Source organism: Euprymna scolopes, chromosome 10 (assembly GCF_053919585.1).
Source record: "Euprymna scolopes isolate OS-2025 chromosome 10, ASM5391958v1, whole genome shotgun sequence".
Taxonomy (NCBI): domain Eukaryota; kingdom Metazoa; phylum Mollusca; class Cephalopoda; order Sepiida; family Sepiolidae; genus Euprymna; species Euprymna scolopes.
Window position 1 is genome coordinate 19123457 of NC_136491.1, and position 26566 is coordinate 19150022.

At 35.0% G+C, this 26566-nt stretch overlaps 1 protein-coding gene across 1 annotated transcript in view; it reads left to right on the forward strand.

Annotated features, from left to right (window-relative positions):
* LOC145285833 (EF-hand calcium-binding domain-containing protein 6-like) overlaps positions 1 to 26566 on the forward strand; it is a 288961-nt gene that overhangs the window by 249861 nt on the left and 12534 nt on the right. The window contains exons 30-34 of the mRNA XM_080134267.1: positions 2475 to 2657; positions 6658 to 6849; positions 10275 to 10484; positions 18422 to 18478; positions 25255 to 25408. Of these exons, the coding sequence (XP_079990393.1) occupies positions 2475 to 2657; positions 6658 to 6849; positions 10275 to 10484; positions 18422 to 18478; positions 25255 to 25408 (796 nt within the window). The remainder of the gene's footprint in view (positions 1 to 2474; positions 2658 to 6657; positions 6850 to 10274; positions 10485 to 18421; positions 18479 to 25254; positions 25409 to 26566) is intronic.

Genomic DNA, 26566 nt, shown 5'->3' on the forward strand with positions numbered 1-26566 from the left:
CAATGATAATGTTATTATAATGTTTCTCTAATATGATCCTGGATGGATGTATCATGGAGATGATCAAATATCCAAGCGCATTCTGGAAGAGTGTGCCTCCCAATCTACATAAAACAATTTTTCTATTTGTTCGGACTGATCTGACTTCCTCTTATGCGAGTACAGCATCTCTGACCATTACAGCCCACTTATATCGATCCTGAGCTAGGTCACAATCTTGATTCCATGATGGTGCTGTTAGGTTACCTTTGATTGTTTTTGCTCAGGTCTTCAAATACCTACCAACAAGGTAGACAAAGAGAAAGAAGGACCTCTGGATGAACTCTTCCTCCAAGCGACAAGTTTAATGCTCAAACCATTTTAGGCAGTGTTGGAGAAGGATGAAGACTTTCTCATGAATATTACCTTGACACAGTTGAGCCCAGTCAAGGTAGATCGGCAACGTGACATCCTGTTATGGATTTTTTCTGTAAACCTCACGTTTTAATTTTATTGCATGCATGGATAAAAAAAGGCATAATATGTTGCCTGGATGACTCAGTTATTAGTAAACTAACTCGTTTTTCACACACACACACACACACACACACACACACACACACACACACACACACACACACACACACACACACACACACACACACACACACACACACACACACACACACACACACACACACACACACACACACACACACACACACACACACACACACACACACACACACACACACACACACACACACACACACACACACACACACACACACACACACACACACACACACACACACACACACACACACACACACACACACACACACACACACACACACACACACACACACACACACACACACACACAAAAAAAAAAAAAAAAAAAAAAAAACACTTTATACTTATTGAGGCCAAAAGTCACTGAATGACAAAGATTAATGCAGTGCTGAACTATAAGAGGATTGAAAATAAAGGATGGAAATTTCCAAGAACTTCCCATCTTTGGAACTCAATACCACAGAGTTTCTTCCCAGCTGACTACAGAATGGTTAGCAAATGTATAGTTTAGTGGTGTAAATTATGTAACCGACAAAAAACTATAAAAACTATTTATTTTTATATAAAACACATTATTAGACCCAAAGGCTGAAATAAAATCAGAAAAAAAAATTTAATTTTTATCATTTTTTCAACATTTTTTTTATTTGACTAAATGTACGACAATTGAGGCCACCATATTGTTTTTCTATGGTTTGACAGATTGGCCTTTTTAAGGCGAAATTTGGCCTTTTTACGCTCTTTCATGAACTATGGTTTAGTCCACCATATTTTTTTGTAATGAAAGAGTGTAAAAGGGCCAAATTTGGTCTTACAAAATCTGTTAAACCTTTTTTTTTTTTTTTTTTTTTACACAGTGATCACCACTTATCAAGGCCCCGAAGCCACTCAGGGATAAGGGTTATTTTAAAAACAATACAGCAGCTTCGAATGTCGTACATTTAGTCTAATAAAAAATGAAGACATGAGAAAATTGAATTTTTTTCTTCTGGTTTTATTTCAGTCTTTGGGTCTAATAATGTGTTTTATAAAAAAATAAATAGGTTTTATGAATTTTTGTTTGCTAAATAATTTATGCCGCTAAATTACACATTTACCAAATGGTTGTTTTTAACTCCAATATTACCAGATAGTTTTAAATAATAAAATTCTTTTCATTCCATCTATCGTTTCCAACTCTCATCATTTTATTAACCCTTATCCTCGAGTGGTTTTTTTCCTAAGTTGTGACTCGTTAGTATATGGAAAAATTGCTACACATCAGCTCAAACAATTTTAGCTGAACCAAACGTGTAATCTGTTGTTGAAACAATTTCACATTCGTGCACCCACTATACTTCACTTATCTACTTACTCTAAAGAGCTTCACCACATCCTTGAAAACAAATTTCTGTTACATTATGGTGCAATGACTTCAGAAATAAAACAATTTATTTTACCACGCAAAAATACGAAAAGACATTTTCGTATCCAAAAATCAAGAACTGCTAGCTCTACTTCTCTCTCTCTCTCTCTCTCTCTCTCTCTCTCTCTTTCACACACACAAGAGGATGCGAAGGACATATGTGATTTTGCTCTGTAGACAAGTTGGCAATGAATAATAAAATTAAAAGGCTAATATTCGTTACGTTAATTCTTAACGCTTCTTTGGAATAATATTCCATAAACGTAACAATGGTCTTGCAGCTGTCAGGAGTGGTATGCCAGCTTCAATCCTCATCTGGATTGCCTATCTGTTTAGTGATCGTCATCTTGATTCTTATCAAAAGAAATCTTGAGATGATTTCGACGTAGTATATCCACTAAACTTACTTAATTTTTTTATTTTTTAGTCAAGAGGTTTTAATTGTGACATTTTTTTGTGTGTAAAATAGCTCTTTTGAATGTAAGTAAAAAATTTTTTTTTAATCTCTATTTAGACCATTACAGATTTGGATGTTGAAAACTGTGACCTGATTCCTGCATCTCATCTCCAAAACTTGCTGATGGCCCATGGAATTAACATGACCACTGATGACTGGAAACAAGTGCTAATGCCCTTTCGTAATGAGGAAGGTTTCCTAAACATCAAATCATTCATTAGTAATCTTCTGTATGGAAAGGTAAGATGAAATTTCTAGATTTGGATTTAATTATGAGTTTTTTTTTGTTTTCTTTTTCTTTTTATACTAGCCTGGGTGCCCGGCGTTGCCTTGGTGTTTGGAGATGTGTGTTGAGCAAAAAAAAAAAAAAAAAAGTTGTAGTAGGCAGGCAGGCAGACAGGCTCGAACCTGTGACACAAAGGCAGAAAGAAAATGGAGGTGTGTGTAAAGGTGTTGGTTGAGAAAAAAAAAAAAAAAGATAGGACTAGTAAGTAGGCTCGCACCTGAATGTGAAAAACAACTGTCTTACCAGTGTATCTACTGTGGTTGTGATGTCACGGGCGGTCTAAATAATGCCTTTTAAGCAACGTTGTGAATGCGAGGGTTGAATGACAGCAAAAAAAAATCGACCCTCACAGTTTTCTACGAAAACTTCCCAGTTGAGGGTGAAGGAATTAATGTTTTTGGCCAATTTTTTTATATTTGTCGTTCGAAGGGTCGAGCTTCAAAATGATATCAATCTCATGAAAATCTGTCGCCTTGTCAAAAGTTTTTGCGAAACATACAAACATACATACATACATTTAAACAGATTTTTGCCTTTATATTATAGACTAGCGGGGATACCCGGCGTTGCCCGGGTGTTTGTAGGTGTGTGTGTGTGTGTTGGGGGAGAAAATGAAGGAACGATTTTTTCGGCACCCTCCTTGTAGAAAAGCGTCCTGTTTAGGGAGGAGGAATTAATGTTTTTTGGCCAATTTTTCGATATTTTTCGTCCAAGATGTCGGGCTTCAAAATGATACCAATCTCGTGAAAATCCGTCGCCTCTGTCGAAAGATTTTACAAGACATACAAACACACACATCTTCACTTTTATATATATAGATAAAAGACTTAGGGCTAGTGGTAGGAAAGGCATTTTCTTTTACTATTTTGTAAAGTCTGAAATTAATGATGATCTCCAAACAAAATACACTACCATCTTTAATTGTCTTATGTTTGGCTAAGTCAAAGTAACGATAACATATTCAGAGATAATAAATCATGCAATCAGTTTCCACACTTTTTTCCAAACAAGGCATAAAAAATGAATGAAAATAAAGTTACATAATGACAAAAAAGGGAGAGGAAAGTAGAATCACGTTTCTGAATTTTTGAGATAAGGATTGGTTATTTGTATTAATTTTTTTTCTCGTTTTGGGTGTAATTTTCACAACATTATCTGGTTTGTTCAGAAACATTTTGAAAAATGTATTTATTTCAATAAATTGTGTATATTATTTGGATTTATTCTTGTGTCATTTTCACAACGTTTTGGTTCATGTAACCTCCGACTGTGTTCAGTGTCTTGTAAAACTCGCAAGGACCCACGGTGCAATAGTTACAGTACTTGGGAAACTTTGGTTGTAAAATTCTCCTGAATGTTGAAGGTTCAATTCTCAGTATGGACGACCAAAAAATATAATTGCGAATTACTTAGGACCACTACCATCATGACAGATGGAACAAGAGTATGTTACCCCCATGGAGTAAATAAAGGGTTCTGTTCGAAATTCCGTCCAAATTCCCAAGTTTGACAGAAACATTCCTGAGTTCAACAAAATACACCTGAAGAAAGTCAGAGGTTACATTGACGGAAACATTGTGAAAATCATCCTCAAGATAAGAACAGTAGTCCATTTGAATCCAAATAATACGAAAGTAGAATCACTTCAAAACAAAATAATTTTTTAACTGATAAATTCAGGGACAAAATAATAATAAAAAAAAGCCAAAATAATGATGAGCCTGGTTATCCACACTGGAAATACCTCCAGGGACACACATGCATATACCAAATGAGACTTCAGAATATCCCAACATTTAGTGAGTGTTGATGAAGAAGTCTTCCAAGAAGCTGCTCATAAGTTTGGTCTCCTGTACTATCAGCTGGGAAAGCGCTGACCAGAGAAGGATTATGATCTTGCTTTTAACCAAGGATGCTTAATCAGCTTCATTATATGTCAGTTATCAGACAAGGCAAGCCTAAAAAAGAAACCAGCACCAGCGTTCAATCACCTGGGCTTCAAGTAGATTAACCATAATACCAGCCTATCAAGAGCTCAGAAGAGAAATAAATGGTTACAAAGCTGGTTGACAAAAAGCTGCTCGTTTTCTATTTGTAATGCAAAGATTTTTTATAACCAAATTTAGCACATAGCTAAATACATAATAGATGGGATCTTTGTGCTTTATTTAACTCATATTCCCCTCAAACAACGCAAATTGCTACTGAAACATAAGGGGTTACTATGAACTAGTGACATTCTAAGTAGGGAGTTGAGCAGTGAGATGTTTGTTCACATTACTTTTCTGCATGTTAGTATAGTCGAGGAAGCAGGAAACAGGGAGGAAATTCCAAAGTCTTGTAGGTCAAGGGAAGAAACTATCAGAATAAAAAGCTCTCCAACACCTGGAGACTTTTATAGTGAAGGCATGAAATTTTGCTGCTTGCTGGGTTAGTTGAGGGTATTTACATCGAGAGGCCACCAGTGCTACAAGTTCGTCAGAATACATTCCATTAAAGTATTTGCAAAACAAGCACAGGAATGCAACATTATGGCGATGGGTCAGGGGTTGGAGTTTGGTTGACAGTGTAGAACCTATTAGATGGGACACTCTTTTTTGGACTTTGTTCGATAGAAAGAGAGACTAGTGGTTGATGAACGTGTCTTTATTAGGCATGGGCGAATGGTGGCTTTGTAGAGATATAGGATACTGTCAGTATAGAGTATTTTTCTAGTGTGATAGAGGGATCCCACCTTCTTTGCAGCAGCCTTGGCAATGTTTACTTTATATTCATGTATATGGTAGGTCGGAGAGTTTGAATGATGAACTCTCAGCTACAATGAGATTCTTTGTAATTATTCAAGGAAATGAGCTTTGTTTTCGTGGCATTAAATGCTACCATTTATGTCTTCAGTCCACCGCAGACTGGAGGTCATTTTCTAAGGTTTTAGACATTGCCTTGGATATGTGCTCGTGTATTTTCCCCATGTATAGAGTGTGTTGTCATCAGGAAATATATCAGCATCTAATCACCATAATGTCACCTGCGAAAGCTAAACTGCTTACCTGGCAATTCATCTATAACTCAACCTTAGATCCTACAAACTATTCTCTCGCAAACTTTTCTTTGCAGACAGAAGCCACACTTGATAATATAATAATCATCACTTCTCCTGTTCATGATGCCATAAAACTCTGGACCTCCAAGGCGTGTAATTTGATCTTAGCCTTGTTATACTAATAAAGAAATGCTCTTCTGAGCTAGCCCATGTTTTCTCCCAACTCTACAACAAATGCTTTACTGAATCTTGCTTCCCTTATAGTTAAAAAATTGCCTCTGTCAATTTATAAAAGACATCCAACACGTACCATGTAAAACCACCATTAAACTGATGATGATGAGATCCCCCCCCCACTGCTAGTGTAATCTGGCCTTTATGCTCGAACCGTGTTCATTACAGTTGAAACCTCTCTTAGACCCTTGTCCCATCTGGCACTGCTGAAAAGGAACAAACAAACAAAAATAAATAAATAAATCCGACTCGGCTTTTCTTTCTTTTTTAACACAAGTCATTTATTACCATTTTTCTTTCTCCCCATCTTGACACCAGCTTAAAGAGTCTCTCTCTGCCACTGCCAGGCCACATGTCCATTTTCCTTGGTGCGTGTTTCTCTTTTTCTGTTTCACTACACGCCGACCATAGACAGCCATTTCTCATCTTCGACTTTACACGTTCCACTTTTTTCTCCCCACCCTGTGGTGCCCTTTTTTCTTTTTTTGTCGTGCCAACTCACGCACATTTCCTAATTTACATATGTGCATTTTTTGGCTACTGCTGCTAATATCCTTGCAAACCAATTATCTTACAGCTCCTGCTAATATTTTACCACGTGCTTATACACGCTCTGTTACAATAGTCTTTTCCACAACTGACCTTGATAATGACTTCCTTTATTGTTTTTTACTTTTCAGTCGCCATCAGATTCCAATGAAAGTCAGTTGTCGCCAAAATTCATGAGAGAAATTGAGAAAGTGGTTTCTAGCAATAGTAAGGAGTTCCTGGCAGCCTTCAAGGAAGCTGATAATGGATTACTGAACACAGTGTCACAGGAAAGCTTTCAGAATATTCTAAAGAAATTTGGGATAAATATGGAACGACCCACAGTAAGTTGGGTATTTTTTCTCTCAAAAAGTGCACCAAATTAACACTTTGCACCAAATTAACACTTTGCACCAAATTAACACTTTTTAAAGAATTTGTTTTACTAATTAAGTTTTTTTTTTCTGACAGAAAATCGTATGACGTGTACATAACAACAGATAAATGCAAAAATAATGTTTATCACAATGGAACTTGATCATCTCTATCTATACTATGATGTAAAAGGAACTCTGTGTGTGTGTGTGTGTGTGTGAGAGAGAGAGAGAGACAGACAGACAGAGAGAGTTCCATATGGATTCCTAAACGGTTGGGCCGATCCTTTTGGAAATTCTATACAAATGTACTTTATGTGCCTGGCACTGTTCTTAGATAGGTTTTGTATCGGAATGTCTTCAATAAGTATCGATAATCGAAATAATCCGATGAAAGATGAAACACATGATTTTGACCAAAGTTAACATCTTACACAGCCTAACATCACATGTGCATTTGAGAATTTTTATTACCACACAAGCATAAAAGGCCCGACATATAAAATCAACAGTAGGTTCTTTGATATGACAGGGATGCGTTCGAAATGAATGCTTCTGTTTAGAGCACAAATGAAACATGATACTTTACTGTTGCATTTTAAACTTTAATTCAAACCATTATATAAAAATATATTTATAAAACCAACAGTAGATTAGTGCAATGTATTGTGAACCAAGTCACTACAGGGAAGAATGTGAAACTTCCTACCGGTGCACCACAATGGGTCCCCAACTTACAGTTTTAATTTTCTTTCTCTTATAATAAGCTCTACTCTCTATTGTGTATTGAGCTTTTTTATTTGGTTGGGATTAAACTATCTATATATAAATACTGATATTTATATTAGATTATAGTTTACCATTGCGTATATCAGGTAAACACTACATCCTTTTGATTTCATTACTTTATATATATACTAGCAGGGGTACCCAGCGTTGCCCGGATGTTTGGAGATGTGTGTGGTGTTAAATAAAAAAGAAACCGGGGGTGGGGGGGGGAGTTGGTAGGATCGAACCCGAAGCCCTGAGGCAAAGTTTGAAAATAAAATCGGCCAGCCGGAATGAGTTACTGAAAGATGTTTGAATTTATTTAAGTAAAAACCAAATTGACAGGTGCGCGCACGGAAGTCGTCTTGCGTTACGACGACGACATAAGCATTGTTATAAGCGAAGTAAAAAAGAAAACAACGTTAAAACGTAAGCGGGGGGGGGGGTGATTAAAACATCGAAAGAAAAACACAAAAAAATCTAACGTAAGGCAAACAAACGATGTTAAATGTAAAAATCGAAAAAACAAAAAAAACCCAGAAAAATGAACACGTGAAAAATGCCTTAAATAAGCCTCTTTCGATATTAAAATTTAAAAAATCGGTGGGTACCCGGGTGTTTTTTGGGTGTGTGGTCGGGGGTGGATAAGCGAAGTAAAAAAAAAAAACAGAAAAACGAACGTTACGTGAAAAATGCCTTAAATAACACTGGTTCAATATTTAAATTTAAAAAAAAAAAAAAAAAGAAGACATCTCACACCACGATTCGAACTCAAAACGTTTAGATAACGAACCAACGTGCTAGCATGACGTACATGAAATTTACTCAGTTCTTCAAATATTTGAAGTAAATCAGGTCATGACATCATCTGACGCATGCATAGAACCGGTTGTCGTCACGAGAGGACTGTTTTTGTTGACCCCCCCCTGTCGAAAATTGTCGATTTCGAGGGAAAAAAATTAACGTTTTTGGCCAATTTTTCGATATTTTTCGAGCGAAAGATGGAGCTTCAATATGATACCGAGTTTGTGAATTTTCGTCGTGTCTGTCGAAAGTTTTTAGCAAACACACAAACACACATACATACATACAAACATACATGCACACATTTTCGCTTTTATATATATATATATATATATATATATATATATTATAGGGGAAATTAGACCTAGAGTCTAAAGAGCAAATTTTATTTTAATGTATTAATACCATTTGTGACCAAAACACAACAACATGCCCGCTTATGTATTGACAAACTTTAAAACAAATTTTCTAATGCAACTCAATAAGGACCATCCACATCAACCTTAATACGAAAATGCTAGTTTTATTTTGATGTCTTAAACTCCCCACCCACCTCTCTTTTTGTTGATGAGGAGACTATATTCAAAAACACAATCTTTGCCAATTATTATCAATGTTTATTGTCAATTTTAATAAAATGAATATTGTTTCAGAAACGATCGTACACTCAATTTGATTTTGTTTGTTCATCCTTTTAAAACTGATTTATAATTTACAATTATGAATCTTTATGCTCGTTATATATATATATATATATATATATATATATATATATATATATATATATGTATGTATGTATGCATGTATGTATGTATACATACATACATACATATATATATAAGGGCGAATGAACTCTTTTTCTGGGTCAACGGCCAACTAGCACCGTGTATATTTGTGTGTGTGTATATGTGTATTGGGGTAGAGAGGGCTCCTGTAAGCCGTGGTGAAGGCAACCTTTTTAGGAGAAGCAAATCTCTGATTTAAAAAACCATAAAGCGGAAGACCAGTACCCGCATTAAGCTGGTCTGCAGTTTAATTTGTTGCTGGCTATCTTGCTCTTGCTTGTTGCTGGATCTCAACATTTTAAACCGAGAGAGAGACTTAACTGTCGTACAAAGCTAAGACTCCGTGACATCATATTTGTATAGATACTCACTCAGACATTTGGGCTCATGGATTTTAAATGTCTTAGGGAGTGGCACTCGTCTGACAAGACGTTGCAATCATCATATATATATATATATATATATGTGTATATATATGTATGTATATATATATGTATGTATATATATGTATGTATATATATATGTATATGTATATATATGTATATATATATGTATATATATGTATATGTATATATATGTATATATATATGTATATATATATGTATATACATATGTATATATATGTATATATACATTATATATGTATATATACATATATGTATATATATATACATATATATATGTATATATATATGTATGTATATGTATATGTATATATATATGTATATGTATATATATATGTACATATATATGTATATGTATATATATGTATATATATATGTATATGTATATATATATATGTATATATATATATATGTATATATATATGTATATCTATGTATATATATGTATATATATATATGTATGTGTATATATATGTATATATGTATGTATATATATCTATGTATATATATATATGTATATATATATACATATATAGATAGAGCCTGTCTTAATAAGATTTTTAAAGAATATTTTGTTTGTTTGATGATTTGTTTTGTTTTTTAATTCTAATATTTCACATTTTTTGTTATTTAGTTCCTCAAATTTTGGTCTTTGCTACCATTGAGTGAAAACGACAATTTAATATACCAGGATTTTCTTGAATCCATGAAAGCTCGACGTGCCAAACATGGTGCTCACCAAAGACCTCCCAGTGCAATGTGTTCTACTTATAGACCATGGAAACCCTCTGGACCACTTTTACCGAGCATGGGTCGTACATCTGCTGATATTTTACCATTGGAGGTAATTATCTCTGTTGCAATATTTTTGATATCTTGTTCCATAAAAAAATTGAATCTTTTAGCATTCCAGCACATAATTTTTTTTGTCAAAACAAGAAAGATCTTTTGCTTTTTACCTGTAAAATGTTAAAGTCTAAGACTTATACAGAACAGCTACCCACTGAAAACTCTTCATCTCCAGGATTTGTACAGAATAGCTACCCATCGGAAACTCTTCTGAAATTAAACATGGCTTTCAATTCAAGAATCTCTTTTAGTCTTGCGTATATTCTAGCCCCCACCCGACCCGACGTTGCCCGGTTATAAAATATGCTTAATTAGTTATTAGACTGTTTCGCCGTAGTAGAGCTCTTCAGTGCGGCTAGACTAGCACTCATCTAAAGCCAGAGATCGAACCTGCAACCATCTAGATAATAGTTGGCAGATCTCACCACTGAGCCACGGGATAGGTGTTCATAAATGATGTATTCAATAGAAGAACGACGTAAGCACCACTTGATACTTTTCACAAAAAAAAGAGGTTAAATGTTTGGAGCATAATGATACTTTTTGAGCCTTTAAATGGGATTTAATAATTGTGTAATGGAATAAATTGATTAACTATTTAAATACAAAGACCATTTTACAATATTATTCTAGCATAAATAGCATAAAGTACAAATTTCTTGCAAGAACATGCTTCTCCAACTCTGTGCTTTCCTCAAATGCATTTTGAAGAACTACTGATATATTTCTTATCCACTATTTCGTTTACCGTTTTGCTGTTTCTCTTTCCCACTAGTCAACCTTTCTTATTCTATTTCTTCCAGTCAGGGGCTTACAAAATAAAATTTTTTTAGATGTTCAACTTTAATGAACAACAATGCTATTACTGTTCATTGATTTGCAAGTCTGGAAAAATAAAAACAACCAGAACATAATTAAGTAGAGAATATAAAGAACATATATGGTCTTAATTATCTAAATTTCAACAGACGTATATCAAATATTCCAACACTTATTTTATTTTATTTTTTTTTTAATTCAGCAATGATTTCTTTTTCCCCCTTGTGATTAGATTCTCCTTGTTATTTTACGCATTTTGTGACAAAAAGCTCAAAATTTCGACTTTTGCCACTTACGTTGTTCTTCCATTGAACGCGTCAAATGATATCTACAATATCTTTATCTAAATATTGACAGACATTTTTTTACAGTGCTCCATTCATTTGGTTACAAAGAGTTTTACATTATGCTAAAAAAGCAACAGGCAACATAAGTTAACAACAGTGCTCTACCAGAGAAGGGGGAGAGGGCTTATTTAGTCATTTCACAGGCAGACTGTTTTGCTGTATTGTACTCCTTGGTCCTCTAACGATGTCCAGTGAGTGATGTCACCAATTTGGATGCTCTAAGTCCTGGTTGGTCACTTGGTACTTGACGGTTACTCCAGCGAAGGCTGTGAATGTTGAAAGGTCCTGGTCCAATGAATCTCCATTCTCCCCATGTTGTAAAAGATCAAGAGAGCCATCCAGCTAACACTTTTAGGGGCAAAAGATGAACTCAAAAGTAACTTTGAATTTTTCTAATTGAAAACATAATTGTCAGAATAAAATTCCATTCTATCAAGTTAACATGCCTAAGTTATTTTTTATAAATAGTTCATACTAAAATACCTCTTTTAGGTGACATTCTATTTAGACTTACAAAACGCAGTCATAATAATAATTGAATACTTTATTTTCTGGCGTTGCCTGGAGCAAACAACATAGTTATTGTAGCACAACTTGTGTATCCCCATCGGGTTGTTTACATGTTAGAATCAATGAAATGTCAGCTAAAACAAACAATAAATACCAAAACACACGAACAGCATAATGGCGTAATCGCTTTGACAAAAAAAAAAAAAAAATTGAAATATAGTGTACAATCTAAAAATATACATCATTTTCTAACTTATTTGGGCCAAAGGATGAACTTAAAAGTAATTTTGAATTTTTTCGTATCCTTCACGACTATATGATTATTTCGGCTCTTTGACTGATGCCTGTTGATGTATCATTAAAAAATGTCTGAAGAAATCATCTATGAAGACAATGCATCACTGAAGATCTCTTTGAAGGCATCTAAAAAAATGTATTTCACAATTATTATTTATGTGCCTGTTTATCATATTTGAAAACACGAAACAGAGATTTGAAATACTTCATGAAATAATTAAAATAATTTTTATTTTGTGTAGTAAAATTTATTATTCATTCATAACTTAGTATTATTGGGATAGTGATGTCACCAATTTGGATGCTCTAAGTCCCGGTTGGTCACTTGGTACTTGACGGTTACTCCAGCGAAAGCTGTGAATGTTGAAAGGTCCTGGTCCAATGAACCACTCTTCTCCCCATGTTGTAAAATTTTTATTTTGTGTAGTAAAATTTATTATTCATTCATAACTTAGTATTATTGGGATAGTGATGTCACCAATTTGGATGCTCTAAGTCCCGGTTGGTCACTTGGTACTTGACGGTTACTCCAGCGAAAGCTGTGAATGTTGAAAGGTCCTGGTCCAATGAATCACTCTTCTCCCCATGTTGTAAAATTTTTATTTTGTGTAGTAAAATTTATTATTCATTCATAACTTAGTATTATTGGGATAACAGTCCAGTGAGCATAGTATTTACGTATTGACTTTTCATTGAACAAAATCTCCAATCAACAGTTTCTTTCTCTTACTCCTCCAATCATGTCCCGTGGGTAACGTCACCAAATTCGGCTGTTCTGAGTCCTGGTTGGTCACTTAGTACTTGGAGGTAACTCTGACGAAAGCCCTGGATGTTAAAAGGTTCTGGTCCAATGGACTATCATTCTTTCCATGTTGTAAAAGATCAAGAGAGCAATCTGTCCAACGCTGGTCACCAAAGTCTGTATCACTAGAGAGCAAAGGTCATTTTCAAGCCAAAAGCAGAAAAAATAAGTTGATGACTGATCTTTTTGCATAAAGCAAATTGATTATTTCTTGAAACATTATACAACTCTGATCATTCACAAATCTTTGACTTAAGATCCTAATGTCCGTGTTTGGGCGGCACTATTGACAAAGTCTGTGCGATTTTGGGGTTTACTGAACTCAACTCAATGGAGTGGATTTGGTGGGTGAGCAGAATGGAGTGTCTGAAGATCACCTTATATTGAAAATTAGATAGGCTCCTCTTCCATCTATCTATCTGATTGGGCTCCTTGCCCGGACCAATGTGACTCTTCCTCTCCAGATTTCCCTGTCTTCCATCAGCTGCCTCAGATTTTCAGGATCACAGTTGGCGTCGTGTGCTATTTGCTGGATGTACGTGGACCTAGATCATCAAATGCACATGTACCCGTGCTGTGGAATTCACAGCAATACATTTCTCACCAGTTCTTGCTTGCTCCTCTGGCAGTGACCGGCAAATTGTAGACGTCGTTCCCTCATGGGTAGTACATATGGGAAGTAGGTTGCCATAAAAATGCTGCTTCGTGGGATGATCTTGCTAACTGTTTGTGTAGCATACGGGTGTACATGTTGTTTAGCTTTCTTTCCAATCTTTTGGTGAGTGTCCAGGTTGTAGCACTGTAAACAAAGACAGACTCCACCACTTCCCTGAAGAACTGCCTTTTCAGTTTGTCAGTTAGCGATGAAGTCCATACTGACTGCAGCTTTTACAATGCATCCCATGCTTTTAAGATATGAATTTCGATACCTGTCCTCTTCCAAAAGAATTAAATTCATAATTCTCAATAATACATTATCATTTCAAATTTACAATTCTGCAGGGATTTGACTTGCAAGATCATGAGTGGTCAACAGGCCTTTAATTCTGCCCTTCTTTTTCATCAGTCCCAATCTCTCACTGTTTCTCCTCTCCTTTGGATTGATCTTCATAATTATAAATGCGTTTTCTTAATTTGCATTAACCACAATTCCTTTTTGTACAATTGTTAACACAATTTTAACCACGGGAAGTGTCTTTTGGCATTAATTAATTATCAATCCTATGATGTGTCGTCCTTCTGTTTATTGGACTCGAATTTTGTTATTTTAAATAAACAATATTATAAGTCTCACACATTTCAATAACTCATTTATTTCTCATACAAATAAGTGATTAACCTCTGCGATATTTCCTGCTTGTTTATAATGTCGTTTTAATATCAACTCTTTACTATTCATTTCGATTATCGTAAAAGTTATCTTTGTTTTGTGGCCTATTCAAGGCAGATGGCATATCTGTCTCTTATGGCCAGAACAGGAAGTTCATGCAACATTATCTATAAATATAAAAGCGAAAATGTATGTATGTGTATTCGCTTTTTCTGTATGTCTACAAAAGGCTTCTTTCAGAGAAGCGGTCGGTCGGTTCACAACTTTTTAAAACTTTTTATATCACATATAAATCGTAATATCTCACAGTTAACAACGAAGTTCGCCTGTCTATTTAATTTGCTCGATTTTGGGAAGATAAATATTCAACATTTATCGCTCGCCGCATGTGGGTTAGTCTTTTTCCTATAACATCTTGGGGGGGGGGCGTTCAGCAGTAAATGAAGGTACTATCCCGCATTCAAACTTGACCTCATTAACTGATTAAAATGGGCACCTGTCAAATCCAAGTAATTAAATAAATTCAGACGTGTTTCCGTTAGCATCTCGCGGTGGGGCAATCGTTAACGTCGCACGTATTTTTCTTTTCACACTTTAATTTACAACTTTGCCTCAACAGTTCGGGTTCGATCCTCATACTTACTTTTTTTTTACCCCCCCCCCCACCCACACACACACACCTCCAAACACCCGGGCAACGCCGGGTACTTCTCGCTAGTCCCTAATAAATGTCATTGCTTCTTATTATAATATCAGTCTTTCCCTTTTCCCAGCATCTTTAGAAAAGTGAAATTAACAAGATTCTTTCTTCATCATCAAGTCCCATCATTCTTGTGATTAATTAGGAACTAAGTTTTCATTTACGAAAACTTAGTGCAAGCTGGTCTTAACCCTTTCAATCCGACAATACTGTAACAGTATCATAGCTATACAGGGTGTCAATGAAGTCTCTGTAGAATTTAATTTTTTTAAATTTTGTGGTTTCTCTTGCAGAGTACCAATTTTATAGGAGTTAACTTAGCAATGTTTCTTACATTAATGTTGTAATGTCTTGCAAGCTGGTAATAAGGCAAACACAGTGGTCTAATAACAAAAAGTGTATTAGCAAAGTAAGGTGCACGTCATGATTCTGGAGCCATAACTGCTACAAATCGCTACCAAATAACGTGTTAAATGTAATTATATTTATAGATTCTGGGTAAGTCCATTATTCCTGAAAAGTGTAGATCAGCTTACCTCATAACACGTCACAAAATATCTGAAATGCAAAATCTCATTTTTAATAAACACTCCAACAAACACTGATTAAAATTTCTCATAATAATTTTTTTAAATTGTAAAGAGACTTTATAGACATCCTGTATGTAGACCAGGCATTTCAAAAGTAATGACTCCTATTTTCATTCCACCCAAATGGATCAGAGGAGACTGCAAATTGCATTGTTATGATAACTGAACTTATGCATTCATGGCCTGAAAGTTTCATCTTTCTGGGGTTTTTTTGGGTTTTTTTTACACAGTGATCACCACTTATCAAGGCCCGGAAGCCACTCAGGGGTAAGGGTTATTGCAAGTACAGTACGTTAGTGTGGAGATTTGATGAAGTGTTTACTTAAGGGGGTGGTTCATTAGGAATTTGTTAACATTGGACTTGAAGACATCCAAGTTGTAGTCCGGAGGGAAGCAGGCAGATGGAACAGAGTTCCACAGGCGTGCAGTTCTAAGAAAGAAGCTTTGTTCATGGAATCCGCGTTTTGATTTAGGCACAGATATAGAGTGGGGGAAATTTTTCACAGTGGATTCAGCTAGACAGTGTTTTTCGTGAAAGATTGGCGAGGGGGGACCAGAGATTGGAGCTCAGACGAGCACCTGCCATAGAAATAACGATAAAACAAGGATAGGCTCGCAACGTCTCTTCTGTGGGAGAGAGGTTGCAGGGTAGAGAAAAGGGCATCCCCACTAAGCCACGAAGTCTATTTTGTACTCTGTCAAGGCAGGATAGGCTGTTTTTAGCAGCTCCTACCCAGATATGGCAACAGTATTCCATCTTTGGACGTACTTGGCTTTTATATAGATAGAGAATTGCATCAGTAGTGAGATATCTTCTGGGGCGGTAGAAGGATCCCACCATCTTTCCAGCGACCTTGACAACAGACTTGATGTACATGTTCCATTTCAGATCAGGAGTAAAGGTCAAACCCAGAAGCTTGTCAAAACACGGGGCCTCACCCAGACGAGAGCTATCCATCACAATTGATGCCAGATGGGGATCAGAGCGTTGATGATGTAAGGATAGGTGTTTAGTTTTGGATGCATTAAAGGTAACCAGCCACATCTCCCTCCACTGAACCACGCGCTCGAGGTCAGAGGAGAGAGAATCAGAGAGAACTTTGTCATTTACAGCCTTTGATGTGTTGCTGTAGATGGTCGTGTCATCAGCATAGATGTCAACGAATGATTTAAGTATGTGTTTAGGGAGGTCATTGATATAGATCAGGAAGAGAGTTGGGCCCAGGATGGACCCCTGAGGGACTCCAGCATTTATATTGCAGTCCTCCGAATTTTGTCCATCTACCACTACTCTTATGAGCCTATTGGAGAGAAATGATTTAATGATTGAGAAAACATTTCCAGTTATACCGTAGCTGGAAATCTTGTGAAGTAGACCCTTATGCCATACCTTGTCGAAGGCCTTTGATATGTCTAGAGCAATTGCCCTAGAAAGGAAGCCTTTGTCAAGAGATTCACTAATCCTGTGGGATATAACCGTCAGCACATCTGCGGTAGATCTTGCAGAGCGGAAACCATATTGTGTGTCACTAAGAAGGTTATTCCTGCTTAGGTGGTTGACTATTTCTCTATTTAATATGGATTCCAGCAACTTACTCATAACACACAGGAGACTTATTGGTCTGTACTGAGAGGGAGATGACTTATCACCTGAATTCTTAAATACAGGGCAAACTGATGAGGTCTTCCAGGGAGTCGGAAAGCACTTCTGTTGCAGATATTAACGGCATGAGACCCTAAGAAAGCAACCCCTGTCATGGATGTGCATCAGAAGCAGACATGCATAAGTGAATACCTCCGTGCAGAAAAAATTGAACAAATCAACATTTATTTATTGCAGACTATTATCCTCATCTTTCTTAGTTGTTGTTTTACGAGGTTTTGGACAACTATTCGTCTGGAACCACCTGACGAAGGGCAGAGGAATAGTTGGCCGAAACGTCGTGAAACAACAACTAAGAAAGATGAGGATAATAGTCTGCAATAAATAAATAATACAAATTTACATATCCAATCAATTAAATAACAAATCAACATTCATCGCCTCTTGTTGAACGTTTTCAAAGCCAATGCAGTTATGAGATGTACAGTTAGGAGATGACTTCATTGATTTCACAGTCATGAAAGAAATGTGAGTGAAAGCGCGCTCCTGATTTTTACGACTCAGGCATCAAAAAAGGCTGGCAAAAGTGCATTGAGAATGGTGATGACTATGTAGAGAAATAAATTCTGGGGCACAAAAGACCACTCGTTTTAATGGGATCACTCTCGTCTTCATAGCTCTTCAATGTTTTAGGTTTTAGTTAAAAAAAATAGGAGGCCTTACTTTTCGAACGGCTCTCGTACTTGAAGAATATCTGAATAAAACGGACGCAAATTAAATGTTTACATGAACTTTTGAATTTAGATTTAATAATCATATTTTGTTAAATGTTGAGTAAGTTTTGTTTTGTAAGAGTTTCATATTCAATTTCTTGTTCTGGAAATCTTTGCACACATCTCATTCGTTTTAACCATTTTTTTTTTTTTTTTTCTAGATTCATACTGCCAGACGCCAGAAAAGAGCGGCTACAGCAAATCATTTACGAAGAAAGGTAAACAAGTCTAAAAATGGATTTTGACGGAATTGGAATTCATATTGGAATATTCACAACACATAGCATTATAAAACAGGGGAAAATGTGTGTGTATATATATATATATATATATATATATATATATATATATATATATATATATATATATATGGATTTTTTACCCTTCACCGGACTATCCATTCATGTGAAATCTTTTTATCATTTTTCTTTTACCTCCTATTCCCCTAACTTCACCCTTTTTTTAACCAAGTAAGATCTGTGACTTACTTGTAGTTTCATTAAATACTTTTACATGCAAAATCCGACCCCGCATTTTTCTAATTCCTACCCTCTGATGAGAAGGAGAGTATCTCTTCGAAACTCCGCGGATTAAGGACTATCCACTTGTCTTGTGCTTCCTTTTTTTAAATTAAATATGTTTTTAACTCTTTTTCAAGATGTCTTTTAACATGTTTTATTAATCATTTGTTCATATATATATATATATATATATATATATATATATATATATATATATATATATATATATATATATATATATATAAAATATGCGGAAATTTCTCGGGAGCTCTTTCGGCTATCATCTCTTCAGGAGACTTTATTATTCGGCTATCATCTTTGCAGGAGACGTTATAATAATAGTTTCCCCTTGCATCGCAAGGGAAAACAATATTATTGACGAAATTAAAGAGCACTAAGGGAATTCGGATGTGCCAAGAATTAGGGGGAAAAAAACGATTAAAAGAAAGATTTTAATCTGTATATACGGCGTTTAAAAGCGACTAACAACCTAGACCTGCTTTTCCTTCTTTTCACAAAGATAGTTTGTTCTATACCCAAAATAGTAATATTGTTTATCAATTTAAATGCAAGTGCGATGCTAGTTATGTCAGGCGAACACCTTTGCACTTGCTAACACGTATAAACCAACACGTTCCATCTAAAATCAAACATCGGGGGGGGGGGGTAGGATCTGGTAGTTTCCCTCCTTGGACTCTGCTATAGGCCAGCATTTGATTGACAATCCAATATAAAAGTGGTTCGAGGTATTACACAGAGCAGACTCCAAAAATCATTTGAAGATTTTGGAATCTGTCTCTAGTGCTGTTCGAAAACCTTCTTTATACCGGAAAAAGGAGACAACTAAACATTATGTCTCTTTGTGGAACTTTGATTCCATTTTCCCTTGTTTTTTTTTTTTTTTTCTCGCGTTTTTAGTCGCTTTTAAACGCCGTATATACAGATTAAAATCTTTCTTTTAATCGTTTTTTTCTCTTAGTATAGGTCCAATTTAAAAAATTTTGAAGGTGCTTGTGCGGTATAGATCCTATTTGACAATATTGAAAGTGCTTGTGCATTATAGGTTCTATTTGACAATATTGAAGGTCCTTGTGCAGTATAGGTCCGATTTGACAATTTTTTAAGGCGCTTCGCAGTATAGGTCCTATTTGACAATTTCGAAGGTGCTTATGCAGTATAGGTCAGATGTGACAATTTTGAAAGTGCTTGCGCAGTATAGGTCCGATTTGACAACTTCTAAGGTGCTTGTGCAGAATAGGTCGGATTTGAATAATTCTAAGGTGCTTGTGCAGTATAGGTCAGATTTGAAAAATTTTGAAGGTGCTTGTGCAGTACAGGTTCGATTTGAAAAATTTTGAAGGTGCTTGGGCAGTATAGGTCAAATTTGCAAAATTTTGAAGGTGCTTGTGCTGTATAGGTTCTATTTGACAATTTAGAAGGTGCTTGTGCAGTATCGGTCGGATTTAAAAAATTTTGAAGGTGCTTGTGCACTGGAGGTCTGATTTGAAAATTTTGAAGGTACTTGTGCAGTATAGATCCGATTTGATAATTTTTAAGATCCTTGTGCAGTATAGGTCCGATTTTACAATTTTGAAGGTGCTTGTGCAGTATAGGTCCGATTTGATAATTTTGAAGGTGCGTGTGCAGTATATGTCCGCTTTGAAAAATTTTTGAAGGTGCTTGTGCAGTATAGGTATCATTTGAAAAATTTTAAGGTGCTTGTGCAGTATAGGTCCAATTTGAAAAATTGTGAAGGTGCTTGTGCAGTATAGGTCCGACTTGAAAAATTTTAAGGTGCTTGTGCAGTACAGGTCCGATTGGAAAAATTTTGTTGGTGCTTGTGCAGTATACGTCTGATTTCAAAAATTTTGAAGGTGCTTGTGCAGTATAGGCCGGATTTGAAAAATTTTGAAGGTGCTTGTGCAGTATAGGTCTAATTTGAAAATTTTTGAAGGTGCTTGTGCTGTATAGGTTCTATTTGACAATTTAGAAGGTGCTTGTGCAGTATAGATCCGATTTGATAATTTTTAAGGTCCTTGTGCAGTATAGGTCCGATTTGAAAATTTTGAAGGTGCTTGTGCAGTATAGGTCAGATTTGATAAATTTAAAGGTGCTTGTCCAGTATATGTCCGATTTGAAAAATTTAAATGTGCTTGTGCAGTATAGGTCTGATTTGAAAGATTTTGAAGGTCATTGTGCAGTATAGGTCCAGTTGAAATATTTTGAAGGTGCTTGTGCAGTATAGGTCCAATTTGACAATTTTGAAGGTGTTTGTGCAGTATAGCTTCGATTCAACAATTTATAAGATGCTTGTGCAGTATAGGTTTATATGAAAATTTTTGAAGGTGCTTGTGCAGTATAGATCCGATTTGATAATTTTTAAGGTCCTTGTGCAGTATAGGTCCGATTTGAAAATTTTGAAGGTGCTTGTGCAGTATGGGTCTGATTGGAAAAATTTAAAGGTTCTTGTCCAGTATATGTCCGATTTGAAAAATTTAAATGTGCTTGTGCAGTATAGGTCTGATTTGATATTGTGAAAGTGCTTGTGTAGTATAGGTCTGACGACAATTTTGAAGGTCTTTCTGCACTACAGGTCCAATTTGAAAATTTTGAAGATGGGTTACTACTTGGGAATACAAAATGCTTCATGTAGATCACCAAAGTTAAGCAACATTGTCTTGGTTGTTATCAGATGGGTGACTATTTGGGAATACCAAATGCTTTATGTAAATCACCAAAGTTAAGCAACATTATCTTGGTTGTTATAATATGGGTGACTATTTGGGAATACCAAATGCTTTATGTAAATCACCAAAGTTAAGCAACATGGAGTCTGGTCATTATCAGATGGGTTACTACTTGAGAATACCAAATGCTTACGAAGATCATCAAAGTTAAGCAACGTGTAGCCTGTTCATTATCAGATGTGTGACTACTTGGGAATAACAAATGCTTTGTACGGATCTCTATGGTTAAGCAACATTATCTTGGTCATTAACAAATGGGTGACTACTAGGGAATACAAAATGTTTTATGTAGATCACCAAAGTAAAGCAACATTGTCTTGGTCATTATCAGGTGGGTAGCTATTTAGGAATATCAAATGCTTTGTGTAGATCACCAAAGTTAAGCAACGTTGTCTTTACCATTACAGATGGGTGACTATTGGGAATATAAAATAATTTATGTATATCACTAAAGTTAAGCAACATGGATTCTGGTCATTATCAGATCGGTTAATACTTAGGAATACCAAATGGTTTACGAAGATCATTAAAGTTAAGCAACATACAGTCTGGTCACTCTCAGATGGGTGACTACTTGGGAATACCAAACGCTTTATGTAGATCATCAAAGTTAAGCAAAATGTAGACTGGTCATTATCAGATGTGTGACTACTTGGAAATACCAAATGCTTTATATAGATCAACAAAGTTAAGCGACATGGAATCTTGTCATTATCAGATGGGTGACTACTTGGGAATACAAAATGCCTTATGTAGATCACCAAAGTTAAGCACATGTTCTTTGTCATTATCAGATGGGTGACTACTTGGGAATACCAAATAATTTGTATAGATCACTAAAGTTAAGCAACATTGTCTTTGTCATTATCAGATTGGTGACTATTTGGGAATACCAAATGCTTTATGTAGATCACCAAAGTTAAGCAACATGGAGTCTGATCATTATCAGATGGGTGACTACTTGGGAGTACCAAATGCTTTATGTAGATCACCAAAGTTAAGCAACATTGTCTTTGTCATTATGAGTTGGGTGACTACTCGGGAATTACAAAATACTTTATGTAGATCACCAAGTCAAGTAACATTGTCTTGGTGATATATATACTACCAGAATACGCAGTGTCGCTTGGATTATATGACAGTGGTAGAAAGTTTGTCCTGGAAATGGCTTAAACAATTTTCAATCTCAAAATTACTTTATTTGTGAAGTCGATTCTGGATATGGCTAAAACAGTTTTAGATCTCAAAATTAGAATAGATTAATTCATATATATTGTTGGTTTTCTATGAAAGATTACTAGGCCAATTTCTGCAGGGGGTGATCCATATTTTTTTAATTTTTAATGTTATCATCCGGGAATTATGTGATGGTTGTAGTGGGGGGTGGGTGTAGAAAGAAGGATGATTATGTTAATTTTAAACAAGTTATTGAGTTCTTTTTTGGGGTTGTTTTTGAGAGAGTAATGTCCGTTTTGGGGTTACAAAGCAATATCCCCACAATGTCATATTCCAAAAATATAGAATATCTGTGGAATCATATTCCAGAAAAGACATAATTTCTCTTACTATTATGTTGTTGGTATGTGGGAGAGAATAACTACGTTAATATTGAAATTCCTGGTAAAGTAAAAGTTGCCTAATCACAATCCGTGTCAATGCATTTCTATACTTACTTGGAAAACCTGCTCAGTTATGTTCCAGAAATTATATCCTTTCACTTAAAAATATGGCATCGGTAGTCGGGAGGAATGGAACACAGTAATGTGGAATTTTGTAGTGAAGCAAGGATTGCCTAATCACTAAACTTTACAAATTTGTGCGTTTGTTTGTAAAACCTACTGAGTAATCTTCAGAAAATGAAGTATTTTTCAAAAAAAATTTGGTGACGCTAGTAAAAGGAAACACAGTAATTTGGAATTTGATAATGAAGCAAGGGTTGTCTAATCACTAACTGTATCAATGTATTTATGCATTAATTTGAAAATCTTACTGACACATTGTTAAAATATGTCGATTTTTCTTACAATTTTGGTGCCGATAGTGACGAAAGGAAAAACCCAGTAATATTGAAATTTATGATGAAACAATGGTTGCCTAATTCTTAACCAAGATGATGTATTTATGTACTAATTTGGAAAATCTAATGATCTACTTTCTAAAAATTGTTTCAGTTTTCTTAAAATTATGGTACCCTTTGTGGTAAGAGAAATTATTTAACATGTTTTACAATACCTGTCGATAGTATGTGAAATTGTTTCAGGTATGTTTTTTAAGTACCCGCCCAAGGGTAGGTAAATTATTTTAAATATGTGTTGTATATTACCCATCCCCGCAAAGGAAACATTATTTCATATATATGGTATAAATTACTTATCCTAGAACAAGTACAATTATTTGATACGTGTAATACCCGTCCTAGGGTAGGTTAAATATTCTTTTGCTCGAAAAAGCTAATGATACATAGCCATTAAAAATTTCACTATCAGAAGAATAACAAATATGTTCAAAATCAGCTTCAATTTTCTCATTGTTTATACAGTCCCAAGCAACGCCGGGTAGCCCCGCTAGTATTATATAAGCTGCAAACTGGGGGGAAAGGTTCTTTACAAATGTACTTCATCAGAATGGTGAGCATTCAACATTGCAGTTAGTTTGGCCATGTGCACCATTTTATATAAAGTTGGAAGATAATAAATTTTCATTAGATTTTCATAGAAATTTTTAATATTTTGAACAATAAAATAGAAACCTTTACTTTGATGGTTGTGGCCCCATCATTTTTTTTTTTTTTTTTTTGTATTATATGAATAATATCTGGTGGGCTTTGCATAAAATAGGATCAAGCAAGTGGTTGGTGAAGGTTGTTTAAACAAAATGCTCAAATTTGTGATAGAATTAGCAGCACATTTTTTTTTTTTACATAGGCATAACCACTTATCAAGGCCAGAGACCACTCGAGGATAAGGGTTAAGAGTGTACAGTAGTCAATTGGACAATATAGTAATCGTTAGTAATGGAAATTCGAGGGACCATTAGGCATCTTTACTATGTCTATTACTGAAAAAGGTCGGAGGTTACATCGACCGAAACATTGTGAAAATGACACTCAAAATGAGAACAGTAGTTCGAAGAATCCCAAATAATACAAATAACCAATCCTCATCTCAAAAATTTAGAAACGTAATTCTCGATTTTGGAATAAATTTTGGAATCTATTTTTGCTGTTACTTCAAATTAATTTCTAAAATGGAATGCCAATTTAATTAAAAAAAAAAAAATGACATTTTTTTTACATCACCTGTTTGCTTTTATTTTATTTTTAGTTTTGATCTTTAATTTGTACCAATAAATTATTGAAAATCTTGTGAAAGTTTCGTAAAAGAAAAAAATTCAAATATTAAAAAAGAATCTTGTTTCTTAAAAAGAAAATCTAAACAAGGTAAAATACATTAATAATTTTATTTATTTATTTATTTATTTTTTGTTGAACCTTTCTTAAATTTAAATTTAAATTTAATAAAGAGAAACGGTGGGAACTTAGCTCCCAACCTAATAGATGAACATTTATAAAGAACTTTGGTAGAGAAGATTGACACATTGGTTTGGTGAAAGGAAGTGTTAACAGCTTTGAAGGAGACAATATTTTCCCGTGAGTCCTACCATTCCATATACTACTTCCATTGATGATGGTGACGACGATTATATTTTTCAATATTTTTCTTTCAGACGCCAGCATTTTTGTCGGCTAAGCTTGTAAATGCTGAAGAGGTGGAACAACTCATAAAAAATGTCATACGCAATCATTGGAAATTGATCCAGAAAAGATGTCGGATGGAGGATCAGCAGTGCACAGGTCATATTGATCCAGAAAAATTTAAAGGTTTGGAGATTTGTTGTTGTTTGAGATGTTGCAGTATTGTAATATGTTTGTCCATAATTTAAAAAAAAAAAAAAAATGATACCTGTATAGTTTAATCAAGACATTAAAAAAATGAAAATATCGAAACAAGGTTATATTGTATGTATTCGTTTTGGACTGAAGATCTCTGAAAAATTTTTCACTTAATTTGATCAAGTAGTTTTTTTTTTTTTTCTTTTTTTACAGCGGAAAAACACGTTTTTATGACAGTGCTTTGAAAGTAAACAACTTTGAATTTTTGTAACACACCACGGAAAGATAACTCAGTTTAAAGTGCCGACACTCCCTCCCCATCTTTAATACTAGCTTTTCTTCCTAAAAATCGGGCCCTGTTGGTGGAGCATTAGAGGTGGGGTAAAATTCCCTCAATAGGGATCCTGGATATGACCTTAAACTATATCCAGTGGTGAGGCCCCAGCTTGTGGGCTTTGGGGAGTGTGGAGCCACCCTTTAATTACCATTGCTCCCAGGTCCACTCTGACCCGGAGTGGTAGTACCTGTTAGGGTTCCAACTATGGGTTGAATAGAAACTGACGTGAAAACAACAAATATATTCTATTAAAAAAAATTTTCTTCAAAATCTTTGGATTCGGCATTAAATAATCCGAAAAAGGTTGATATGCCGTAAAACAACCAACCAACCTAAAAATCGAACCTTTTACTCGGTATTTATAAATTGATTTTTCGCTGTAAAAAAAAAAACTACTCGATGAAATTAAGTGAAAATTTTTTCTGGAGAACTTCATTCCATAACGGATACGTACAATATAATGTTTTTTTTTTTTTTTTTCGATATTTGCATTTTTTAATGTTTTGATTAAACTGTACAAGTACCAAAAAAAAATATTATTTTGTTTTAGTTTTGTATTAATTTCTTTTTTTTTAATACCATTGACTGTGCCTGTGTCATTATAATCTAATATATAAAAGGCTATATGACCGTCTGTCTGTTTCCATATTTTCAAACTCTATCTCCTCCGAAATCAAAAGTCGCGGAGCGGTGCTACGGGCCTTAAATGATTGAATTTTTTATGGGCTGTTCTTTTTTTAGCTGGTTAAAATAGTTTTTAATGGGTCAAAATTGAAAAAATCGTTATACATTTTGTACATTCATCTTAG